The 22,922-nt window shown below is 35.4% G+C and overlaps 1 protein-coding gene across 1 annotated transcript; it reads right to left on the reverse strand.

Annotated features, from left to right (window-relative positions):
* Positions 1-3,894: 3,894 nt before the first annotated feature.
* On the reverse strand, positions 3,895-16,229 carry LOC130647300 (uncharacterized). Its single transcript, XM_057453099.1, has 9 exons — positions 16,041-16,229; positions 9,109-9,238; positions 8,843-8,943; positions 8,177-8,280; positions 7,822-7,948; positions 7,320-7,495; positions 6,960-7,158; positions 6,579-6,839; positions 3,895-6,041 (listed from the first exon to the last, which is right to left on the reverse strand). Exons 1-9 carry the CDS (start codon positions 16,189-16,191, stop codon positions 4,219-4,221), a joined length of 3,072 nt encoding a protein of 1,023 aa, XP_057309082.1. The 5' UTR covers positions 16,192-16,229; the 3' UTR covers positions 3,895-4,218.
* Between the last annotated feature and the right edge of the window lie 6,693 nt (positions 16,230-22,922).

Consider the following 22,922-nt stretch of genomic DNA (forward strand, 5'->3'; position numbering starts at 1 on the left):
TTATTATAAGAAAAATAAAATTTTGATGAACACACAAGGTTTACTATGACTTTGCTTGAAGTAGGGTTTTAAAAGAGGTGGAGACTTAAAGGAGATTGGGTTACGGCCGTTCCTTGTAAGTGTTCTGCCCCATCTTTCAACGTCAGCCTAAACGTTTTGCCGTCCTGTTTGTTAACGCCCAGTTAGGTAAGGTAAGCCACATAAAATATCCATCTGGAAAAATTTATTGTCGTGATTATATTATAGAAAATATGAAGCGGCCGAATTAGACGATCACTGATCCACAATAAATTGATCCGTTATTTATAGTTGTAGAAATGTTAACTCTGCATGGAATGCTATGAAGGAAATGTTAATTTCGATTTTTAATTGCCTTGCTCCAAAAATTACAAAACAAGATCGCGGAAAATCCTCTCCTTGACTATCATTCGATACTAAGGCCTAAATGAACGAACGTGACAAATTAATCCGTAAATCCTGCAAATCTAAAAATAAAAGTATTTATGAAGAGTACAAAAGAAAACGTAATCATAAAGTAAATTCTATGATTCATAAGGCAAAGTCAGATTATACAAGAACATTGCTATAGTAAATTTCGAGCAATCCTACAGGCTTTTGGGCTGCAATTAAGCGAGTTTTCCCATCAAAATCGAAAACCAATCGAGTTGAGAGATCATTCGATATAAGTGGCTCGCAAATTGATGATCCAACTGAAATCTCAAATGGTTTCGTTGTTAAAATCTGCTGTATATCCTTTAATGAATTATGTTTGGAGAAGTCAAAAATTTCTTCCAATGAGAACACAACAAAGGTTTTCATTCGGTTATGTGTCTGTTGTCGAAGTGATGAAACATTTAAAACAGCTAAAAAGAAGAAAGGCCGCTGGACACGACGAGCTTCCCCTGCATGCAGCTGAAACAATTTGTCAGCCATTAGCCTTCATTATAAATTTGTCTTTAAATACTGGAATGTTTCCTAGTGATTGGAAAACTGCAAAAATAATACCATTGCATAAAAGTAGTTCGACAGATAAATTTAAAAACTATCGCACGATATCAGTTTTGCCAACGCTATTAAAAAACATTGAAAAAATTGTTCATGTAAGACTGAGTGAGTATTTGGCTGAGCACAATCTATTGTCAAAATGTCTATTCAGTTTTCGAGCAAAATGGTCAACAGAACTAGCAGTTACATTGCTTTGTGATAACGATGGGTGTATTTTTATCAACTTTAGCAAAGCGTTTGACACTCTATCTCATGCGAAGTTACTCCTTAAATTATCCTCGTATGGAATCAAAAATAAAGAGCTACAATGGTTTTCTAATTATCTTTTTAACAGAACTTTTTGAAACAGGGTTTTGTCTGACATAAATCAGGTTACGTGTGGCGTTCCCAAGGGCTCGATCCTGGGACCTTTATTGTTTGTTATTTTTGCAAATGATATTGAAGATTACATTCGGTTTACAAGCATTATTAAGTATTATTGAAGATATTATTTCGGTTTGTCTGTTCAGTATTCATATTACTGTGGAAAGTTTATCATTTCTTGAACATGATAGTTTAGTAGGCGACGTTTCGGGAGATCCTTCCCATCATCAGGCAAAGTAAAATGATGTTGAGCATGTACTTATATAATTGCAGAGGATCGAAATTCATAAAAATTAACCAATCAGAAACGAGCTGATAATTACAGTTAATTACGGTAATTAACATTTTCGGACCTAGATGTAGGTAACTACTTCTTCTGTAGGGCTGGTAACCAAATCTCAGGAAGTTGAACGAGATGCTGTTTATGTGTTTGTTACATGCTACACTGTTGATGGTTTCTTTAATCTTCCTGGCCGTTGTTCTGGATTCTCTGTCAATGATTTTCTTCTCATCCCAATTAAACTGATGACTTCTGCTCCAGCTGTGGTCCGCAATTTCGTTTTTCTTTACATCTCCGTTTCTCACTGCGCGCATATGTTCTTGTACTCGTTGCTTAAAATTTCTTTTTGTTTCGCCTATATACACTGCATCACAATCTTTACACGGGATTTCGTAAACAACATTGCATTGTTCTTCCAGATTTATTTTGTCTTTTGGTTTAGACAAAGTGCTTCTTAGGGTGTCTTTAGAGTTAAGAATGCATTTGATCTTGTGTCGCCTTAAAACTCGACGAAGGATCTCGCTAGTACCTGGTACAAAGGGTAGGAATGCTGATGCGATGAAATCCTCTGATGTTTCCTTGTTGTCTCCGTTGCATCTTCTCTTCATTTTATTTTCTACTTGTGTGATGACTTTATGACTGTATCTATTTGCGATTAATGCATTTCTTACACGTCGAATTTCTATTTTCCTCTCCTGTTTGTCCCTGACTACGCTGTTGGCACGATTCAGTAATGAAGATATGACACTTTCTTTGCAAGATTTCTGATGGTTTGATTCAAAGTTAAGGTACTGGTCAGTGTTTGTGTTGGTTTACGATACACTGAAACAGAAATGGAACCACTCTTGCGTTTGACCAAAGTGTCCAGGAAAGCGATACTTCCATCGTGTTCAACCTCAACATTGAATTTGATTTGTCGATGTAGGCCGTTGATGCGTTCATGCAACTCTTCTAGATGAGTTCTTTTGATTATGGCGAATACGTCGTCAACAAATCTTTTCCAAACCTTTGGACGTCTGTCTGATGTGACTAATGCTGTTGTCTCGTGTGCTTGCATGTATATTTCTGCGACTACTAATGATGCAGGCTGTTTGAGTGTAGAAGTTCTTGTTAAACAGATACCATGTTTTGGTTAAAGCAAGTTCGACCAAACGCAGAAAATCCGGTACTGGAATCTTCGTCTTTTCACCGAATGCAGCATCGTTTTCGATAAGGTCTTTAATGATGTTTAGGGTGTCATTTATGGGAACATTTGTGTAGAGTGATGTGACATCAAATGATTTTACCTTTATTACCTGATGTATTCCGAAAATTCTTTTGAGTTTTTGCTGTGGTCACTTGCTGTAAATTTGCTGAGGATAGAAGCAACAAATTTTGATAGGTTGTATAAGGTTGTATAACGGTGTTCCAGTGCAAGAGACAATTGGTCGAATTGGATTTCCCTGTTTATGAATTTTTGGTAGTCCGTAAAATCTTTGAAATCATTGTTTAGTCTATCTTGGAAGTTGTTACGTACGTACCGGAACTTAACGTTTTTGATCATCTCTAGTAAGTCGTTTTCAAAAGGTATCAATTCTTTGACTTGTGGCTGGCATTTTAAAGTTTTTAGTCCATATATATTAGTTTTTATCGGGTCTTCTACTTCAGATTTTTTTGTTTCAAAAAATATCGCTTTCCAACGCATTCGTTTTATAAACAATTCGACTTATTTTTTATAGATTTATCTATTAGGCACATGAATAGCAAATATTTAGATTCTATACCTCTCACAGCTTTAGATATTGGCTATTACGACCCTAAAAATCTCTATGAGATCCTAATAATTGGGAGCTTTCGTTCGACTAGAAAAAAGACAACTTTATTTCGTCGAGTTGAATCTTGGTCACGAGATTAATCCGATTACCCGATTTCCTTTGGATTCTACCCTAAAATTGGAAAAAATCGTATTTTCGGGCAATTTTCGACCCTCTTATTAACGCGATCTACGTAAAAAGCAAAAATTTTTTGAAATCATTGTTTTTTCCATAATCATTGTTTTTTCCATAAGTGTGCCAAGTTTTGTGCAATTTGGTCAAGCCTGTCAAACCCGGTCGTAATATATTCGAAATACCCCGCACCAAATAGGGTTTAAGACGTCTCAAGGAGGTAGGTTTGGATTTTACGCCAATAAAGTAAGTCACGCTTATACTAGCAGTGTAGCAAACCACATTTCAAACTACAATTTTCTGCATTACAATAACGAGACATAATACATCATATATATATTTCTTCAAAACTAAATATATGTACATCTTTATAAGCAGTACAATACGGAGAAATATTCTTACACACAACAAAAATAAATGATTGAAAACACACGGTTACCATTTTTGTTCTCCTGTCATGCTCATTAAAAATAAAAGGATATATAATTTAATCGCAATCCTCTGCATTAATACTGTTATTATTATAGTGGTATGTTTAACCGCGTTTAAACAACCAAGGCCTGCAGAAGCCTGTTAGTTAGTCGGAAATGACACAGAATTTTGTGTACGAAAAATTACGCTGCAGAAATATTTTGTGATTACAGCTCACATGACTGGCCTACCATGAAACGGAGGCCTTGCATTGAATCGAGGCCGAAATCTAATAGCAGGACGCAGATCAAAATTTGGTCTTAAGCGCGGATTGAATTCTGGCGGGGCGTTTGCTGGTCTGACGCCCACGTTTAGCACGTGTTGTTGTTGTTCTAACTGATCCAATAAAGGATCTGGTTCAGCAAAGCGAGGCGCGTATCTTGGTCGAAATATTGGCTGCTGTGGAAACGTGTCGTCCATGACTTGCATCGGCATGGTTGGCCTAAAGACTGGCGGAGGACCTGGAAAAGGTGGAGGTCCATCGAAGGATTGAATATTGGGTGCGATTTGTGATTGAAATGGTTTACTTTCGGCCAAAAATGACTGCTGCGATAATTTCTGGATTGGATTAGACATTGTACCAGGCGGAGGTTTGCCTTGTCTAGTATCCTCGCCTAGTTGATGTGAAAATAGCTGGTGTTGGGGAGGATTTAAAGAAATTACAGTCTGTCCCACCGGATGCAAAAAAGGTTGGTGTTCAGTTTGTTGAAGCAATTGCAATGGATTCGCTGCTTGCATCGGGAAAGGTGTGGATGGCCCTAATCTCTCTTCAGCATTTATTCCAACAGAACAGGGCTGCATGGGTGGGCGTAACGAGTTTGTTAACTGCATAATAGTGGCAGCATTTGGTTGACTTGTATCCGAGTCTTTCTGTTGTGGATCATCCATATTTGACGACGCAGAAGGATCAAAGTTGGCTCGCATTTCGGCTTCATTTAAGTCATTAGTTTGAACGTTTGGTGCTAAGTGGAAAGGTTGATTCGCCACACCTGAATTAGGATTTGGGAAATTAGGATTAGAATTGGAAATCATGTGGTTATGTGCCGGCATTAACGGATTCATTATTGATCCAGGTACAGCCTGCGAATTGAATTGCGGAGGAGGATTCATTGCACTGTCTAATTCTGGGGTGGGAGATCTGCGATCGTTATAGTACGGCGCTTTCTTAGAATCGGGAGAAAAACGACGTTCACGATCCCTAGACGAAGACCTCCTGCTGCGACTCCCTCTTCTTTTGCGGGGACTAGGAGAACGGCGGGATGCTTTTCGTCGATCAAAATGTCGTTCGTCTCGACCGTCTCGAGATCGATGCGAAGAACGTCGTGGAGGTGACCTACTTGAAGAACGTCTACGATGACGACCAGAATTATGGCGGGATTTTCTGTCGTCACGTCTTCTATCATAATCCTCGTTACCGCCTTTGGCCATCCCGTCATCATCACTTGGTCGAACATTACCGTCATTAGATATTGAATGATTCACGAATACGCTGTCGCTGCTATGGCTTGTGTTGGGTTGAGTAACGGGTAGAAAGTTCTCGCCGAATTTAGTTATACCTGCAGCTATACTAATGAGTTCCGTTTGAGTTTCGGACAGTCCTTTCGGATTAGTTAACGACACTTGCGCCGCATCGTTTTCAAAACGGGATTTTTTTCGAGCAACTTCGTCGTTTGTCTGCGCACCTAGTGCGTAGGCTATTGCGTCATTTACAGATGGTTTATTTGCGTCGTCAACTGCTTGTTGTTTTTCTTTGATAGTTTGTAAACTTTTGCTAAGTACAGGAAACAAAGAGTCGATCAACGATTGCAATGGCTTATCGCCTTGTTCCGATTCCGATGTATGTGCATCCGACCTCTGCTCGTCTAATACAGGCGTCGTCGTTGGGGCTGCCGTCGTTTTAGACTCTATCGCTTTATCAAAGAGAGATGTGAAGCGTGTTTTTGACGTACCTTTGTCTTCCGCTATCACCAAACCATCTGGGGTCCCGACAGAACCTTCTAAAAAAGATAAAGTTTTTTATAAACATTATTACGCTAAGAATTAAGAAAATTTTTGGGACCTACACAATTGTGAACCTATGTCTATTCCGAAATCATGTTACGTGTGGATAAAAGATACGTTTCTACTCGGTAGTTGTAACTGTATGGTTGGCAAGGTTTCTCATTTCCATTCGGATTGACATTCAAAATTATTTTAACACTTTTTTAAGACAAGCAAATGTCAAATGTTTTGAGTTTTCAAATTCTTAACTTCTCCGCACCACGAGAAAAGAAAGTTTGTTTTTTCGAAATGCGTTACATTCAAACACAAAAGTTAAAAAACTAAGAAATACTAAAAAAAGAAATAAAACAATTTTTATTTTTTTTTAGTTACAAAGAATTAATTGACGAAACGCTTCAAATTGTTTTCTCATTTATTAAAACCACTGTTAAAACTTACCTGAACTAGAATTCGGTGAAAGTTTTGTAAATACTATACAAATACTGATAGGTTTATTTGCGTGCACATCAGTGTGTATTTGTGTGCGAACATACCTGATAGCGGAGTTTCTTGCGCTGCAGTTCCAATCGCGTTGTTTTCACTCGTCACCAAACCTTTCTGCTCTGTTGAATTTAAATATGACGTCATACCGTTTGTAGCGACTGGAATAAAAACAGGATGGGCATCCAGAGCTTGTGAGGCCGGTTTACTGTGTTCTTCAGGTTTATTTTTCCCGGGTGTTGTCTCTCCATGCGAGGGTGCTGTGCTAGGGTTGTACCTCTGGGATGGAGGGACTTCTTCTTCTGAATCGCTATCTATAACAGACGGATTTTAAGATTCGCAATTAACAATAGAATCAAATTTTTATTCCATGCTAACTAAACACACAGTTTTGCACAAAACAACAACAAAAATTTGAATTCCAGTCAGCTTACCAAGATCCATATCTTCTATGTTGGTCACACTACTTATGCGTTCTATTTTTCTCTTTTCGTCTGTAGACCCCACATTTGAAGCCAATTGATCACTCGATTGCCGCTTGGAATCCCCTGTTGGCGTTGCACCCAGTTTTTTCAACTTTGAATCCAGTTTCTTTTTCATTAAATTTAAACGATTGCCGAAAGTCTTGTAAGCCTAAAGGGAAACGAGGTAATAGCCTGGAACAAAAGATAGTACAACACGTGGACATCATTTTTCTTTTCTTATCAAGGATACTTTTGCACTTTGTTGGTCCGCCTTCGTTTAGGGAGCTAAAAAGGGCGTAGTCAAAAAAGGAGTAAAAATGCAACACTCACGTTGACGATAACTTTTGCTTCATCCTGCGCGACTTCGTAAAACGCTTCACCACCTGATAACAAGTTCATCAACACTTTCTTGTCCTTCTCACTCTTCTTCAACGTGTGAATGTAATCATCCAGAATGACTTTGGATTCTTGAAACTGCTTGTGGAACCTCCCCACACTTGATCGGTCTAACAAAACACATAAACGGTTGAAAATCCATATTCGACAAGGATACAACTTTGGAAAAAATTCATTTTTAATTTTATTGGGAACTAGAGGGAGCTTAGTGTTGTTGACTTTGGGGGGGTTAAAAGGGGGAAAAATAAAAAGGATATAACATCAAGAGATTTAAGATCAAGAGTAATGACGAATGGCACACTTTTCCTTCTTCTCTATTACTTTCTCCAAGATTGTAAGCAAAATAGTAGGTGCTCCCTCCCTAAAGACGTTGTGTAACTACAATAAACATGAGTTCAAAACTAAATAGAAGTGAAAATAAAAAGAATAGAAATACCTTTAATATGTTTGATTGATTCAAAGCTCGATGCGTCGATCTTCAAGTTTTCCAAAGCTTTTGATTTACGCTCAACATCGTGATCTAAGTTTGTTGTTTTCTTAACTGACACCAACAAGCTAGCTACCTAAACACATGGAATTCATTGTCGTGTGAAATAAAATAGTTTCAAAACAAGAGGTGTGAGTTTGGAAATTTGCTGATCAAGTGTTTCTAGGTCCAGTTTTTTATTTTTTAAAAAAGCCTGTGGATACACCAGTTATAATTAATAACTGCCAACACAATATAGCAAAAAAACATTAAATCTTAAAATAAAAAATTTAAAAAATTTTTTAGTCAAGTAGGAAGGCCAAACCTTAAAATCGGGAGGAACTTGCTTTCTCTGTACGGGAGGGGGTTTCGTTTCTAACGTCTTTTCATCTTTAGACTCTTCCTTCTTGTTTTGTTCAGATGGAACTTCTAAGATTGAAAAATAAAACTTGCAAATAAACTCAACTTAAAACAAGATGCAATTGACATATCGCATGTCAATGTCAATTACACATCACTGCAACAATATAGTTTTAATTTATTAACGGGGTCATTTCATGAAACCTAAAAATTGATTTACCGCTGTTCCTGGCGTGAGATAGTAAAATAATAAATAGTATAGTATATAGTGAAATAAGCAATAGGTTCATTAGTCTAAAACATAAACACAGCACAAAACTTTCAATTTTTTGTTCGCATTATTTAGAACTGGTGTTTTACAAGAAACTTTTGTTTCCCGTATTATGCCCCATTATGTTTGACTATGATTTTAAAATTGCACTCTCACTTTTTCACATTCTAAGCAATACCTTAAACAAAACGCATCCATATATTAGGATAATACCCCCCCCCCCCCCCCTCCCCACCTCTCTTGAAATTAAGAGATAATTTGATAAATGTGCAGTTGTGGCAAAACACTCAATTTTCAGCAGTTTATCAAAATGTTTCAAAAATGACTTATCGTGGAAATTATCAAACTGAAAACACTAACCAAGCTTTTTCTTTAATTCTGTAATTAGCTCTGCATCAAACACACTTCGCTCAAGCCAAATGTTAAAAACTCGCTCAACTTGTGCTTTGATCTTGTCATCACTAAAACATAAGTACACAAAGTTTTACGAACCAGTGAATCCAAGGGACCCACTTACCCAGATGTCACAGGCAAGCACAGAGAACTACTCTACACTGTGCCTGTTTTTTTTATTTTTGGACCTACGTTATTTTATACGAGTTGATAAAGCTGCTAAAAACATATACCATAAAAAAGGAGTTGCTTCTTTCATCACATTACCAAACGCAGACACTAAGTCCTTTGCTTTTCGCCGACCGTTCTGCACAACATCGTTAGAAAGGTAAAACAATCCAAGTCTTCTCTCTGGTCTCTGACCTAAAATATAGATTATATACAAGTTCTGATGTATGCTCTTTGACTTTTTGAAATCATCGTCCTTGATCCAAAAAAAAATTTTTTATTTTTATTTTGACATTTTTAGCTTTTGCTCAGTAATGAAATCATCTGTTTGGTTTGAATTTTTGAAGTTAATAAATAGATTGTGCTGGGTTTCTTATCTAAGTTTAAAAAGTAGTACTCTTGCACACAATCTTATAATAGTGAACTACGCAACCTTTTATGACACGCAATGACCCTATACTATACAAAAGGATATGCATTTTACCACAAAAAAACACTCTCTGCAACACAACAAGACTGGAGATATTTTTCATTTTAGTTTGAAAATTATTTTAATCTATCTTTCCAATTATATTCAGTAGACTAAAATGATCACTTTATTATACCAAAGCCATATGTGTCTTTCCTGTGTATTTAACAACCTAGAAGACTGCAGAGACACGTGACTATAAAATCCTGCATTTCATTTTATCATGCACATTGTAGTTACTAAGTTAAAATTGATAACAAAATTATACAGAAATTGAAAAACCTTCGATACCTTGTGTATTATTCAGTTTTTTACACGATGCACAATGAAATTAAACTGAATCTTTGTAGGCAGCATTAAAATTTTACTACTTAGAGTTGCTGTTAGAAGTGCTAAGTTTTTAGAATTATGTTACCTCGTACTTTTAAAACAATGTTTTAATTATTTTATGAGAAAATTTCAGAATTTGTTTCCCTTTACTACAACTTTATATCCTTTTTAAGCTCGCAGATTAAGCACACAAAGACTAAAAACAATCGTTTCAAATGCTTGAACTTCATTTCCTGAAATGATCTGGAAATGATTTTAAAAAGTGAGAAGAAAATATAATTTTCATCATACATGACATGACATATAATACTATGTATACTATGTTATATGTAGGCTAATCAGAACAAAAAGCTTCCCTATGCTTCAAGGGAATGTTTGGAAGGCCAAAGGTGGACCCACGTGTACTATAAGTATGAGTGAAGCCAAACTTGAAGGTACTTAGAAGGGCCTCTGGGAGGTTTTTGTGGTACAGATTGTGAAAAAAAAAACATTTTTAAGGTGTACCATATCAGAGAATTTCAGTATGCCAAGACTGTTGAAGAGAGGGTTAGTTGGTGTAACAAATTGTCCAAGGGTCATAATTCTGACTGCGCGTCGTTGGAAGGTATAAATACGATTAATGAGAGACCTAATAGGCTGACCCCAGATTTCACTGCAGTATTGAATATAACTGCCAAGTAAACAGATACGAGTATACTCCGGGGGCCGAAGGATAGAGAGTGCTCCATTTGCCCTTTTGAGTTTTATTGCAGCAGCACAGATCTGAGATTTCCAACTCAGGTTAGAGTCCAAGAAAATGCCAAGATATTTAAGTGTCACTAGGGAAAATTCTTTTGCCGTTCATTTTGATCCTAAAGTCATAGTTTATTTGTTTAAGTTTGTGCCTAGAGAAGGTATATGCAGTTTTACTTGCATTTAAGGAAATTTTGTTGGCATTGAGCCATTGCGTAAAGAGCCATTGCGTAAAGATCAATATTGATTCTCTTGGAAAGTGACTTTAACGACTTGCTGAAGCATATTAGGTTACTGTCATTGGCATGATGCAGATCATTTATGTAGATAAGGAATAGAAGAGGAAAAAGCACAGAACCTTGAGGGACAGCATGACGGACAAATTTTTACGTTGAGTTATATCCATTTATTTAAACAAATTGTTGCCGATTTGAAAGATACGATCACAACAAATTAAGTGGCTTGTCCCTGATGCCGTAATGAAAAAGTTCTTTAAGGAGAATTTCATGTGTTCAGTGTCGAAAGCCTTCTGAAGGTCAATGAAAACACCACAGGCAAAATCACCACAATCTAATGCATCCATTAATTGTTGACAGATTTTGAAGGGTCTGTGCAGTGGAGTATTTTCAAACTGTTGCGTAAAGGTAATTTTATGCCGAATTAGAAACTGATATAAACGTTTTCATATTGGCTTCTCAAAAATTTTATCATTGTTAGATAATAGAGAAATAGGGCGATAATTGGTGCAATTTGTTTCGGGACCTTTTTTATGAACAAGTATCACCTTTGCAATTTTAAGCTGGGATGGAAAGACACCACTTGGATTTGGAATGCTAAAAGGACCAGCACATTTATTTAAATTAAGGGAAGAGATGTAAGAGATTATTTCGATTTCATCAACAGGGGATAAGAAAAAGGAGAAAGGATTACGGTCATGAAGAAAATGTGAGAAGTGCTTTGATGAAAAAGGTATTTTAGCCTGTATTTTGTTGGTAATAGATGAAAAATAGTTATTTAAATTGTAATTTGGTAGGGAACAGTTTTAAAAAAAATTAAAAAAATTAAAATTAAATCAAAAAATAAAAAAAAAAGTAAAAAAATAAAATTAAATCAGCGTAATTTAGTCTCAGTGATGCCAATGATGCTGAAATCAAGACCCATTTAGCCAAGTAGGAGCTTAAGTTCTTCATGGTCGAGAGATAGCGAGGCAATATTCAAATGAAAAAAAGAGAACTTTTGGAGGAGAATTTTTTGGAGGAAAATTCTTCTACTTTATAGTACTTGCAGTTACCCTCACCCATAAGGTTGATTAAGAAGTTCAGGAGAAGGGGAATTTAAATGGGATGAAAAAGGTTCCAAATGATTGTTAGATGGAAGTTGTGTTTATGCTTCCATCACTGGGTGAGCTTTCAGGTTTACAGTGCCAATCTTCAGTGGAATTTTGAAGGGAGATATAATCAGGTTTAGAGAGGCCATTACAAAGAGTATAAACCCATTTATTACAGGAATCACATGTACAGCTTTTTGGTTTGTTTTTACAGTTTTGAGACAAATACCACATGGATATAACTGATGGGGTACTTCATCTATCATTAAAAAAAAACAGAAATGAAAAAAAGAGGCCTTGGACCTAATGTAAATAGAGCAAACAAAATATCATGCAAAAAAAAGCGAGGGAAAAATAACTATATGAAGTGGAAGTGCCATGTAGGGCAGCTATACTATTGTTCAACAACAATAAAAGTTGGAATCAATAGCGGTTTCTTAATTTTGTGGCTTATTTACACTTTTTTTAAATTCTTTTTAGTAAGGAGTTTTCCCAAGAATAAACACTAAATATTGTGGCGCCATAGTAAAGTGGCGCTGTAGATTAGTGGTTATAGCTTTGGTACTCTGTGCGGGAGACCAGGGTTAGATTCCTCGTGACGGCAATTTAACACGGGCAAGTGAATGTTACCATAGCCCCGTGTTATCCCAAGCCATGTGAGGAAAATTGGGGAGATGGCACACTGTGTGAGCCGTTGGATGTTGTCGGGAGTTGTCTAGTAGAGCGCAGCCCCTAATTGGGTCTGCATAGCTCAAAATTAGCATTAAATACTTTAGGACTCTCCATCTAAGCCATGGTCCCTCCTGGAAATTATAGACAGGGTATATCCCCCGATATTTGTGAGGCTAGCCATGTAAAATATGCACATCTATCTATCTATCTAATATTGTGTTCTGATTGGTTAAAAGTTTACAGGTCATGCTTAGCTAGATACATTCTGCCAGCGAATTTGCTGTCCTATTTTCTTTGGTAAAATCCACTCTAAGGCCACCATCAAAAATATGTTGTGTTCGCGTCCTGAAGACCCGGCAAAAATGAGTCAGTTGGGTGGTCGGGTGTATTTCCCCCCGGATTTTCAGATCAGAGCAAGCAAATTTGTTCCCAGGGCCAAAACAGTATAGCGCCACTCGACATCGTTTAAGGACCATTTTCCCCTGCCCTGTAAACTGTCAGTAGCCACAGGAGTGCCCTAAAGGAATCAATTATTACGGAAATTAATTTTCACGAGTTTTTGTCAATTTTGCAGAAATTAGTTCGGGCCAAAAAATTTTCCTATTGAAAAAATCTCGCGAAATTTTTCCCGTTAACAGACCCCTAATTAACTATACTGTAACAGATATTTAAAAGTTTTCCCTCTGACTGTGTTATATGAGCCCATGCTTTACACCTTATGAAATTTCAAAGCGTTTGGTAAAATATACACTTGCAAACTGCGCGGCCTGGGCCCTAGATAGTTTTGGCAGGTAAACAAATGAAATTGTGGGCGAGCTAGTGCATGTCACATGCTAATCTTTCGTTTATTCTTTGAATTTGAAATTGTATTTTACATTATCTTAATATGTCAAGACATTGTGCTATTAGTGGTTGCTTTAATGGTGATTACAAACTTAACAAATGGAAAAAATCTCACTCTTGGAATCAATCATGTGAATGTGATCCCCCTTTCAGGTAAAGTGATAACTATTAGCAAGCTAAGTTTATGAATTATAGTCGTGTCGCTTGTTCATGTAAACATAAACTATGTTTTTCATATTTAGGTTGTTTCCATTTCCAATCGAGAAAAAAGAAAAGGAATCGAGGGAAAGATGGTTACCACTAACAACTGCTGGGTTCCAGGTAAACAGTCAAGAGTTTGTTCCGATCATTTCCTTGATGGATACCCAACAAAGGAAAACCCCTTTCCAACTGAAAGATTGAGATACCAATCAGCAGTTGGCAATAAAAGACATGTTTTAACGAAACAGACTCTTCCACCAAAAAGATCAAAGGGAAAGAAAGCTATTGATGCTGCATCGTTATCATCACAACACGTTGTAGCTACTAATAATATACAAGCATCTGAATTACCATTAGTAAATAATAGTGAACTGCCAATTCATAATTATAATAATGCAGTCACTGCGAATGATATTTTAATAAAGGAAAATGCATATCAATCTTCAGCATACGATGATGTGTACATCTCTTGCTGTATTTACTTCCTATTCAATTCTTACATTTTTCGTTATGTTAATGAGCATTGCAAAATTTAGACGACAAAATCAAAAAGTTTGAAAAAGATTGTACGTGTCATGCTCCTATCGATCAAAAAATTTTAACATCAGATAAAAATGTACCTTTTTTTACTGGTTTAAAATCAAAAAACTTGCTTGACAAGCTATTTAATTACATCAAACCAAATGTCCGGCGAAAGTGGAGAGGGGCTTTTGTGAAGACAGCTATTGTTCGTAAATATAAAAAATCTCCAAGACAAAATTGGTCCACAGTCAAAGTTGTCTGCAAGAGATGAATTTTTAATGTGTCTAGTAAAAATTAGGCTTGGACTTTTAGATGCAGATTTTGAAATCGATTTAATGTATCTTTAACATTATGCAGCAGATTCAAAAGAGTCAAAGCTATATTGCTGCAACTTTAAAATGTTTTCAATCACGGCCTATACTGACATCATGGTTGATAAGGGATTTAACATCATTAAAGAATGCGCAGCACGATTTATTTATGTTCTTGTTCCTCCTGGAAAGCGCCGAAAATCTCAAATGTTGACAAAAGACGTAAAAAACAAACAAATGAAGTAGCGAAACTGCTCATATTAGTCGAACAAGTAATACAATGTTTTAAAACATTTCATATCATTGAAAGAAAATGACCATCAACCTTACTCATCATATTGATGACCTTATGATAATATGTGCTGTCCTTACAAACTTACAACTTCCAATATATAAAACATAGTTATTTAAGTGCCTAGTCTCTGTTACCATTAGCATATAAATTAGGAAATTTCACATCACATTGGCCTCTGGATTTATTTTGAGTAAGATATTATAAATTAATAGCTTTAATTCTATTTTTTCTTTAAATGCCCTTTTAATAATATAATATATATATATATATATATCAATTCCCCTCATAAACGGAACAAAACTGTACATAAAGCTATGTACAGTTTTGAGATGCGGAAGCTTGCCGAAGAAAGGTCGTTTTCAGCCATTTCTTTATACGGAAATATTTTTGAGGCTTTAAACATTTATCCAGTGTAGATGATGGGTAACTTTTGACTGACATATATTCATATAAGAGGGTGCCGATAAGCCACAAACGCCTGCATATATAAGGGTGAGTTTGGGCGACTTTTCGAATTAAATTGGCGGTTGTCGCCCAGAACCACCCGCACTTTTCCGAACTCGCCGGAACATTCCTGAAATGCAATTCCTTGTAACAAACCCTGCGGACGATAGTTGGAAAAAGGTGCTTGAAGATAAATTAGTTAATAAAGTTTATATATAAGTTGTTTATCAAGTAAATCTTATTTTAAGCTATCAAAAACAGTTCTTTTAAGAACTTCGCTACCACATAGTAATTTTATTTTAATTTTTATAGTTTTTTGAATCATTAGTGTCTGTTTTTCTTTTCTTTTTCGGGTGTTGTTCGGGTCTCTTAGGGGTTTTTCGAGCAAATACCTGATTTTTTTTTAAAACGCCGAACTCGCCCAAAAACGCCTGCACTTTTAACGGCGTATGTGGCTTATCGGCACCCTCGTATTCATAGTCGTATTGATACCTTAGTGCAAAGAAACAAATTAAAAAGGGCCTCACTTCACGTAGCGCACCCATCTTTTTGACTGTCACAAAACTGTTAAAGCCGAAAGGGCTTACTGCAGAAAATGTAAACAGTTAAAGCGGTCTATATTATATTATGTTCGCTAGAAAGAGATGACTAAAAACAAATTGCTATCCCCTTATGCATTAATGGTTTTTGCAACTATCGTTATTATGGTTGTCTTATAGCATGCTATGTGATTTTCCGACTTGATGAATAAGAGAGTGTTTCAGTCAAAACATAAAAACAAATTTTGAAAAACCTTTTTTCAGACAAATTGCAACAAAATTCCATTGTAAATTACGTAATTATATACGTACTTTTCCGAACTGCATCGAGCCATGTAGCTGTTATTATGTTTGCGTGCTGTCTATGATGTAAAATCCACAATGACAAAGTTTCTATTCCAGTCTGACTACCATCAAGAGACTTTAACTTCTTGTCAAACGACTTTGGATTGAAGGTCGCCATCTTGCAACATCTGCACGTGCTGCGCAGGCGCAAAGTATTTAGGATTTTGTTTTTATGACTCGGGTGACGGAAAATCAGGACGCACTCGGGATTCAGAGAAAATGCAAGCAATATGGCTGTGCTTCTGACAGTATATAGCTAGTAATGGCTAATTTGAATGTTAGTATCTCCACGGAATTTATTTTCAGTTCAAACAGTGGTTTATCGGATGTATACTTTCTCCTTATTAAATTTTTATTTTGGATATCTGTATATTAGACTTACTTAGAATTTTTTGGACAAATGCTACTTTTAGCTAGATTTTAGCTAGCTGCTAAAGTTAAAACTGCAATATATGGATGACTTGCTAGAATCTTTGTTTACATTTTATTTCGGCAGGCAAATAGTTTTTTAACCAATCAGATCTTCTAAAAAGAATTATTAGCCAATTAAATTGCTTTATTTTACCTGCCAAAAAATAAAAACAAAAAAATTATCAAGATAGCAAGTCATCTAGCTATAGCTACAGTCAGGGTAAACAATTAATTAGGCGACGGTAGGCTAATTAGGGCATACCATCTATTAGGCGACTCATTGTAGCGTAGTTAGGCCATATGTAACCTAGTTAAGACATTACAATATTTAATGGCTTTTCACATATTCCTAAGAAAAAATAACAAAAAATCTTTGTTCAGAATGGATAGTCTGCGTGTCCAGAAGCTCTGTTGGTGATATCGCAACTTCACTCGCTACATTACTTCATGGTATTTGTTCAGGAGCGAATATAAAACGAATCAGCTGAAACCTACTCTCAGTGCTGTATTTCTGTTACTTAAATTATTTCTAAAGCCAATCTTTAAACTTTGTCATTAACAATCTTCTGAATTCATTTGTCGTTGTGAATGCTGTTGTAGTTAAGAAGGTTTATGGCCACAAAATTTTGCCATCATTAAAAGTTTGATACAATTGTGTTTAGACTATTTTGAATGAAACAAAGTAATATTTTAAATATTGCATGATTGCTATCCCAGTTTAAAAGGTTTGCCTAGCTAAACAGTTTGTGTTTCTTCATTATCTGTAATAAGATTAACCAAAATATAAAGATTTTCAATACAATAAACACAAGGTTATCTGTAACCCTCAATATTTTTTTATTTGCATTCGACTTTCCATGAATTCATTAAGTATCTTTTTCTATTTCAAGTAGTTTCAAATCTTCCCCACTTACAACTTCATCACAAATCAGTTGATTTTGGAAGTTAAAGGCTGCTAGTATACTTTTGTTCTGCACAGTATCTTATTTTGAGTTCACACATTAAACTTTATAAACAAATCAAAGAGAATTTGTGGAGGAGAGCACAGCCTTTGCATAAAGTTTTATTACAAGAGTGAAATTTTGTTTTGTATTTAATAAATGATGACAATAAGTTATGTCATGCTCTACTGCACACAAAATCTTAATTTTAATTCTTAAACTACCCAAACATTGACACTGCCTTTTCTGTTGTGTGCACAGTTTTGGTAACAGTAAAAAATTAATATGGTAAGGCTGACTATATTTATCAGCTGTTGCCAGTAAACAGACAGAGATGGTGTTATCACCATCTCTGTCTGTTATTAGAACTGCTGATAATTTCAATATTGTGAAAGAAAGTCTTGAGAGAACCGTATAAAATATTTGGACATTTTTAAAGAAATATAAAAATTTTGCTGCAAACAAATTTTAGCAAACAGAATTTCTGGGGTCATTTTTGGTAACCTTTTTTCCCAAAATTTTGTCCAAAAGAAATTTTTGGATTTCGTTGTTTTCATTTTATTTTTGTCTAAATTTTTTATCCTTGAAATGAACTTTATTACATAAAACTAATTTAATGTACAGTCAAAATGGTTTACTCAGAGGAGGAAAAAAGTGACCATCTTGGGTATTGTTGTGTGATAGATAGACAGCTGCAATCCCAATTTGCATAATTGGCACACAAATGTATGAAAAACTTGTTTATCCTGCTAAGGTATTTCTTATTTTTGTGCTTTAAAACTAACCAAAAGTTTGGAAATAAAAATCCACTTCGCTTGAAACAGACCGACATCCTCTTCGCATTACTATAAGAAAATTATTTACAATGTTGGGCCCCTAAAAGCTGTATGTACAATATTTGTTGGAAGATCAAGTGAGCTTTGTGTCATATAAATTCTTGCTTCAATATTTAAAAACATACTAATTATGCAATATGAAATATGAAAATTAGAACCTTTCTGCAATTGTAAATAGCCTACGAAAAATGACGCCTATCTTTAGGAAATGTGTCATCCTTAATAAAAGATATGTAAGAAAGAATACATTTGATTAAATTGCATTTGACTATATGGTTGTTTATTTTTGCAGAGAGGCTGTGGTGAGAACAGGCAAGACCTACATTGTGGCCATCTTATGTTTGATTGTGGCTGTTTGAACTGCTATACTAAATTATTTTTTTAGGCAATAATATATTTTTATACGAGACAGAAAAGGGTGATGTATCTGTAGTGCTACTCAATGATATCAACAATGAGTGAGAGTTACAGACAACTAGAAGAGTTGTCTAATTCCAATTCAAATCCTGCACCTGTTGTTTATGAACATTCCTTAGATTTAGAAGAAGTACTGTGTAAAGGTAATCCTAATATTGACGGCGGAAATAGCCCAAGTAGGACAACAGATTTAGCCAGGGTTCCTTCACAAACAATGCCTGAAAGCTCACATGGACACCATTTCATGACAAATACATATGATCCAAGGTATTCACATTATCCAATGCCAAATTCATTTTACCGAACACCTGGTCACTGTAGGGTACTTAGTGGAGATGCTGCTGCATGGCAAATAAACTATGGACCTATAAATAATCAACCTTATGCTCCTGCATATAATGGTTTTCCTCCAATTCGGCACTTGATACATACAATGTCAGTAGATATGTCTTCTAATGCTGTATACGAACATTTATCACGTCAAAGCACAAGCTTTGTTACCCTTCGAGATGCATTGGCGAAGAGGACAAAACATTTAGAACAACTTGAGAAGGAAGTTGTAGAAGCCGAAGCAGACCTAAACGCACATTTAAGTGCTGTGAACCCTACAAAACAAGATTATGACATTTTAAGAGAAGAGAATGAATATTTACGAAAAGAAATTCGTGAAATGGTAAATGAATGTGATAAACGTAAAATCCCCTTATTTAAGGAACCAGCCGTTATGGTACAAGACCCCCCTTTTTTAGACAGACATCAATTTTTACAAAATGAAAATAACTATTCATTAGTTCAACCTTTCTTAAATAATTCAGGAACTAAACCTATAACATCAGAGCCACCATCATATATATCTGTTATTGATCCTGCTCCACCGTACATACCACCCATATCAAGACCTTGTCCACCGTTGCCACCACCTCGACCACCACCTCCTCGGATAACTGAACAGAGACCAGAATTACAAGAGGATAAGTGGACATGCCCCAAATGTACTTTTATCAACAATTTTGTTAATGAATGTGAGATGTGCACACATAATCGATTACAATGATCACTTATAAGACACAAAAAATATTGTGTAGCAATTACAAAAATTAGGGTGTGTCCACACTGTAAAATCCGACGCATACCTGATCAATTCATCAGTGCAATTTGAGCATGATTTAAATTTAAACACTCAACCGAAACAGCGTTTGTTAATTCTATTAGTAAATTATTTTTCAGTAAAAAGCATACTCGCTATCATGCTAAATTGAATGTTTTTGTTTGTGGTAATGCTTTAGTAGTAACCTTACCAATGAGGGTTGATTTGATTCAGTCAAAGTCGGATTTTACAACCTGGGCGTCTATAATGTTTTTCAACGCAATGATCACGCAAATTATTTTCAAGGATGTAAATTATCTGTGGATATGAGGTGTTACATACTTGCTATGGTAAAATATTTAATCCTTGACAGAAGGAGACATTGATCACAGTGTAGTTTTAAGGATTTTATTAAGCTTTGTTTATGGCCATTGGGATTTATATGTTAGTGTGAAAAATAAAGATGCCACTCAAAGAGTTGTATGGTGTTTCAAGATGGATCAAAAGCGTATATGCAAGATGGAATACATTTGATTAAATTGCATTTGACTATATGGTTATTTATTTTTTCTAGAGGGGCTGCCGTAAGAACAAGCAAGACCTACATTGTGGCTATCTTATGTTTGATTGTGGCTGTTTAAACTGCTATATATACTAAATTATTTTTTTAGGCAATAGTATATTTTCATACGAGACAGAAAAGGGTGATCTATCTGTAGTGCTACTCAATGATATCAACAATGAGTGAGAGTTACAGACAACCAGAAGAGTTGTCTAATTCCAATTCAAATCCTGCACCTGTTGTTTATGAACATTCCTTAGATTTAGAAGAAGTACGGTGTAAGGGTAATCCTAATATTGACGGTGGAAATAGCCCAAGTAGGACAACAGATTTAGCCAGGGTTCCTTCACAAACAATGCCTGAAAGCTCACATGGACACCATTTCATGACAAATACATATGATCCAAGGTATTCGCATTATCCAATGCCAAATTCATTTTACCGAACACCTGGTCACCGTAGGGCACGTAGTGGAGATACTGCTACATGGCAAATAAACCCAAGTCAGGTCATGCCCAATAGTGTTATTAGACCTACACGACATGGCTTTCCCATGCAACATGTACATATAAATAATCAATCTTATGGTGTTCCTCCAAATCGACATTTGATACATACAATGTCAGTAGATATGTCTTCTAATGCTGTATATGAACATTTATCACGTCAAAGCACTAGCTTTGTTACCCTTCAAGATGCATTGGCGAAGACGACAAAACAATTAGAACAACTTGAGAAGGAAGTTGTAGAAGCCGAAGCAGACCTAAACGCACATTTAAGTGCTGTGAACCCTACAAAACAAGATTATGACATTTTACGAGAAGAAAATAAATATTTGCAAAAAGAAATTAGTGAAATGGTAAACGAATGTGATAAACGTAATATCTCCCTATTTAAAGAACCAGCTGTTACAGTACCACGCCCTTTCTTACGCCCAACTGGTTTAATTACAAATGTAGAAGATGACGATTCATTAGTTAAACCTTTCCTAACATATTCAGTAACTAAACCTATAACATCAGAGCCACCATCATATAAATCTGTTGTTGATCCTGCTCCACCGTACATACAACCCACACCACTCGTATCAAGACCTCGACCATCACCTCCTGGGATATCTGACCAGAGACCAGAGTTACAAGAGGATCAGTGGACATGCCCCAAATGTACTTTTTTGAACAATTTTGTTAATGAATGTGAGATGTGCACACATAATCGATTACAATGATCACTTTTAAGACACCAAAAATATTGTGTAGCAATTACAAAAATTAGGGTGTGTCCACACTGTAAAATCCGACGCATACCTGATCAATTCATCAGTGCAATTTTAACATGATTTAAATTTAAACACTCAACTGAACAGCGTTTGTTAATTCTATTCATAAATTATTTTTCAGAAAAAAGCATACTCGCTATCATGCTAAATTGAATGTTTTTGTTTGTGGTAATGCTTTAGTAGTAACCTTACCAATGAGGGTTGATATTGATCCAATCAATGTCGGATTTTACAATCTGGGCGTCTATAGTGTATTTCAACGCTATGATCACGCAAATTATTTTCAAGGATGTAAATTATCTGTGGATATGAGGTGTTACATACTTGCTATGGTAAAATACTGAATCCTTGACAGAAGGAGACATTGATCACAGTGTAGTTTTAAGAATTTTATTAAGCTTTGTTAATGCTCACTGGAAATTATATGTTACTGAGAAAAAAAGAGATGCCACTCAAAGAGTTATATGGTGTTTCAAAATAGATCAAAAGCGTATATGCTATGTGTTTTTTTTTGTGTGTTTCAAGGGTATTGTTAAAGAAAAGTCTCTTTTTCTATTACGTAAAGTAATTCAAGCTAGCATTTGATTTTAAATCGTGAAACTCCATGTAAATATTAAATATAAATTTGTAAATTTTTCCAATACGTTTATTTTCTAACTCAACTTATCCTTTAGAAATTTCGTGTTATATTTAGAAAATATAATTCGTATGTTTTACAATTTATTATGATGTGATACTCAAAGGTTTATTTTAAAATGGAATGCTTAGTATTTTTAAGGAAATATTTTATGTTAAAACTTGATGAAGGAATTTTGAGAGAAATAGTGCACCATAATTTATTTCGCTTTCTGACACACTAAAACTGGTCTCGCTTTCTTAACGAGATTGTACTTGCTGAAATATAAAAACGAAAAATGAATGAGGTGTTCTGTTTCTGTGAGACAGCGACTTTGTCTTTTACTTTATTATATTTGAGAAGAAAAGTACGCATGCTCATATCTTTTGTTTTGGGTCACCGCAACGATGTCTAAAAAAAGTCAGTCAACATGAGCATTAACGTAATTTATAAATTTTTAAATAAATCTTTACATTTTGGAAATATCTCCTATGCGTGATAAAAATGTCATTGAAGACTATTGCACGTGCGAAAATAATTGTTTGCAACTACATAACAAAGTTTGTGCTCGACATATAAGACGAAAAATTTGCTGACTTTTAAAATGATTTGATAGTAAAAAAAAAGTACCTCTATTTTGAAATATTCCAGCATGCATATTTTAATTGGCCCATTAACACAGTTTGAATTTTTTTGGTTA

This window comes from Hydractinia symbiolongicarpus, chromosome 1, assembly GCF_029227915.1.
Source record: "Hydractinia symbiolongicarpus strain clone_291-10 chromosome 1, HSymV2.1, whole genome shotgun sequence".
NCBI lineage: Eukaryota > Metazoa > Cnidaria > Hydrozoa > Anthoathecata > Hydractiniidae > Hydractinia > Hydractinia symbiolongicarpus.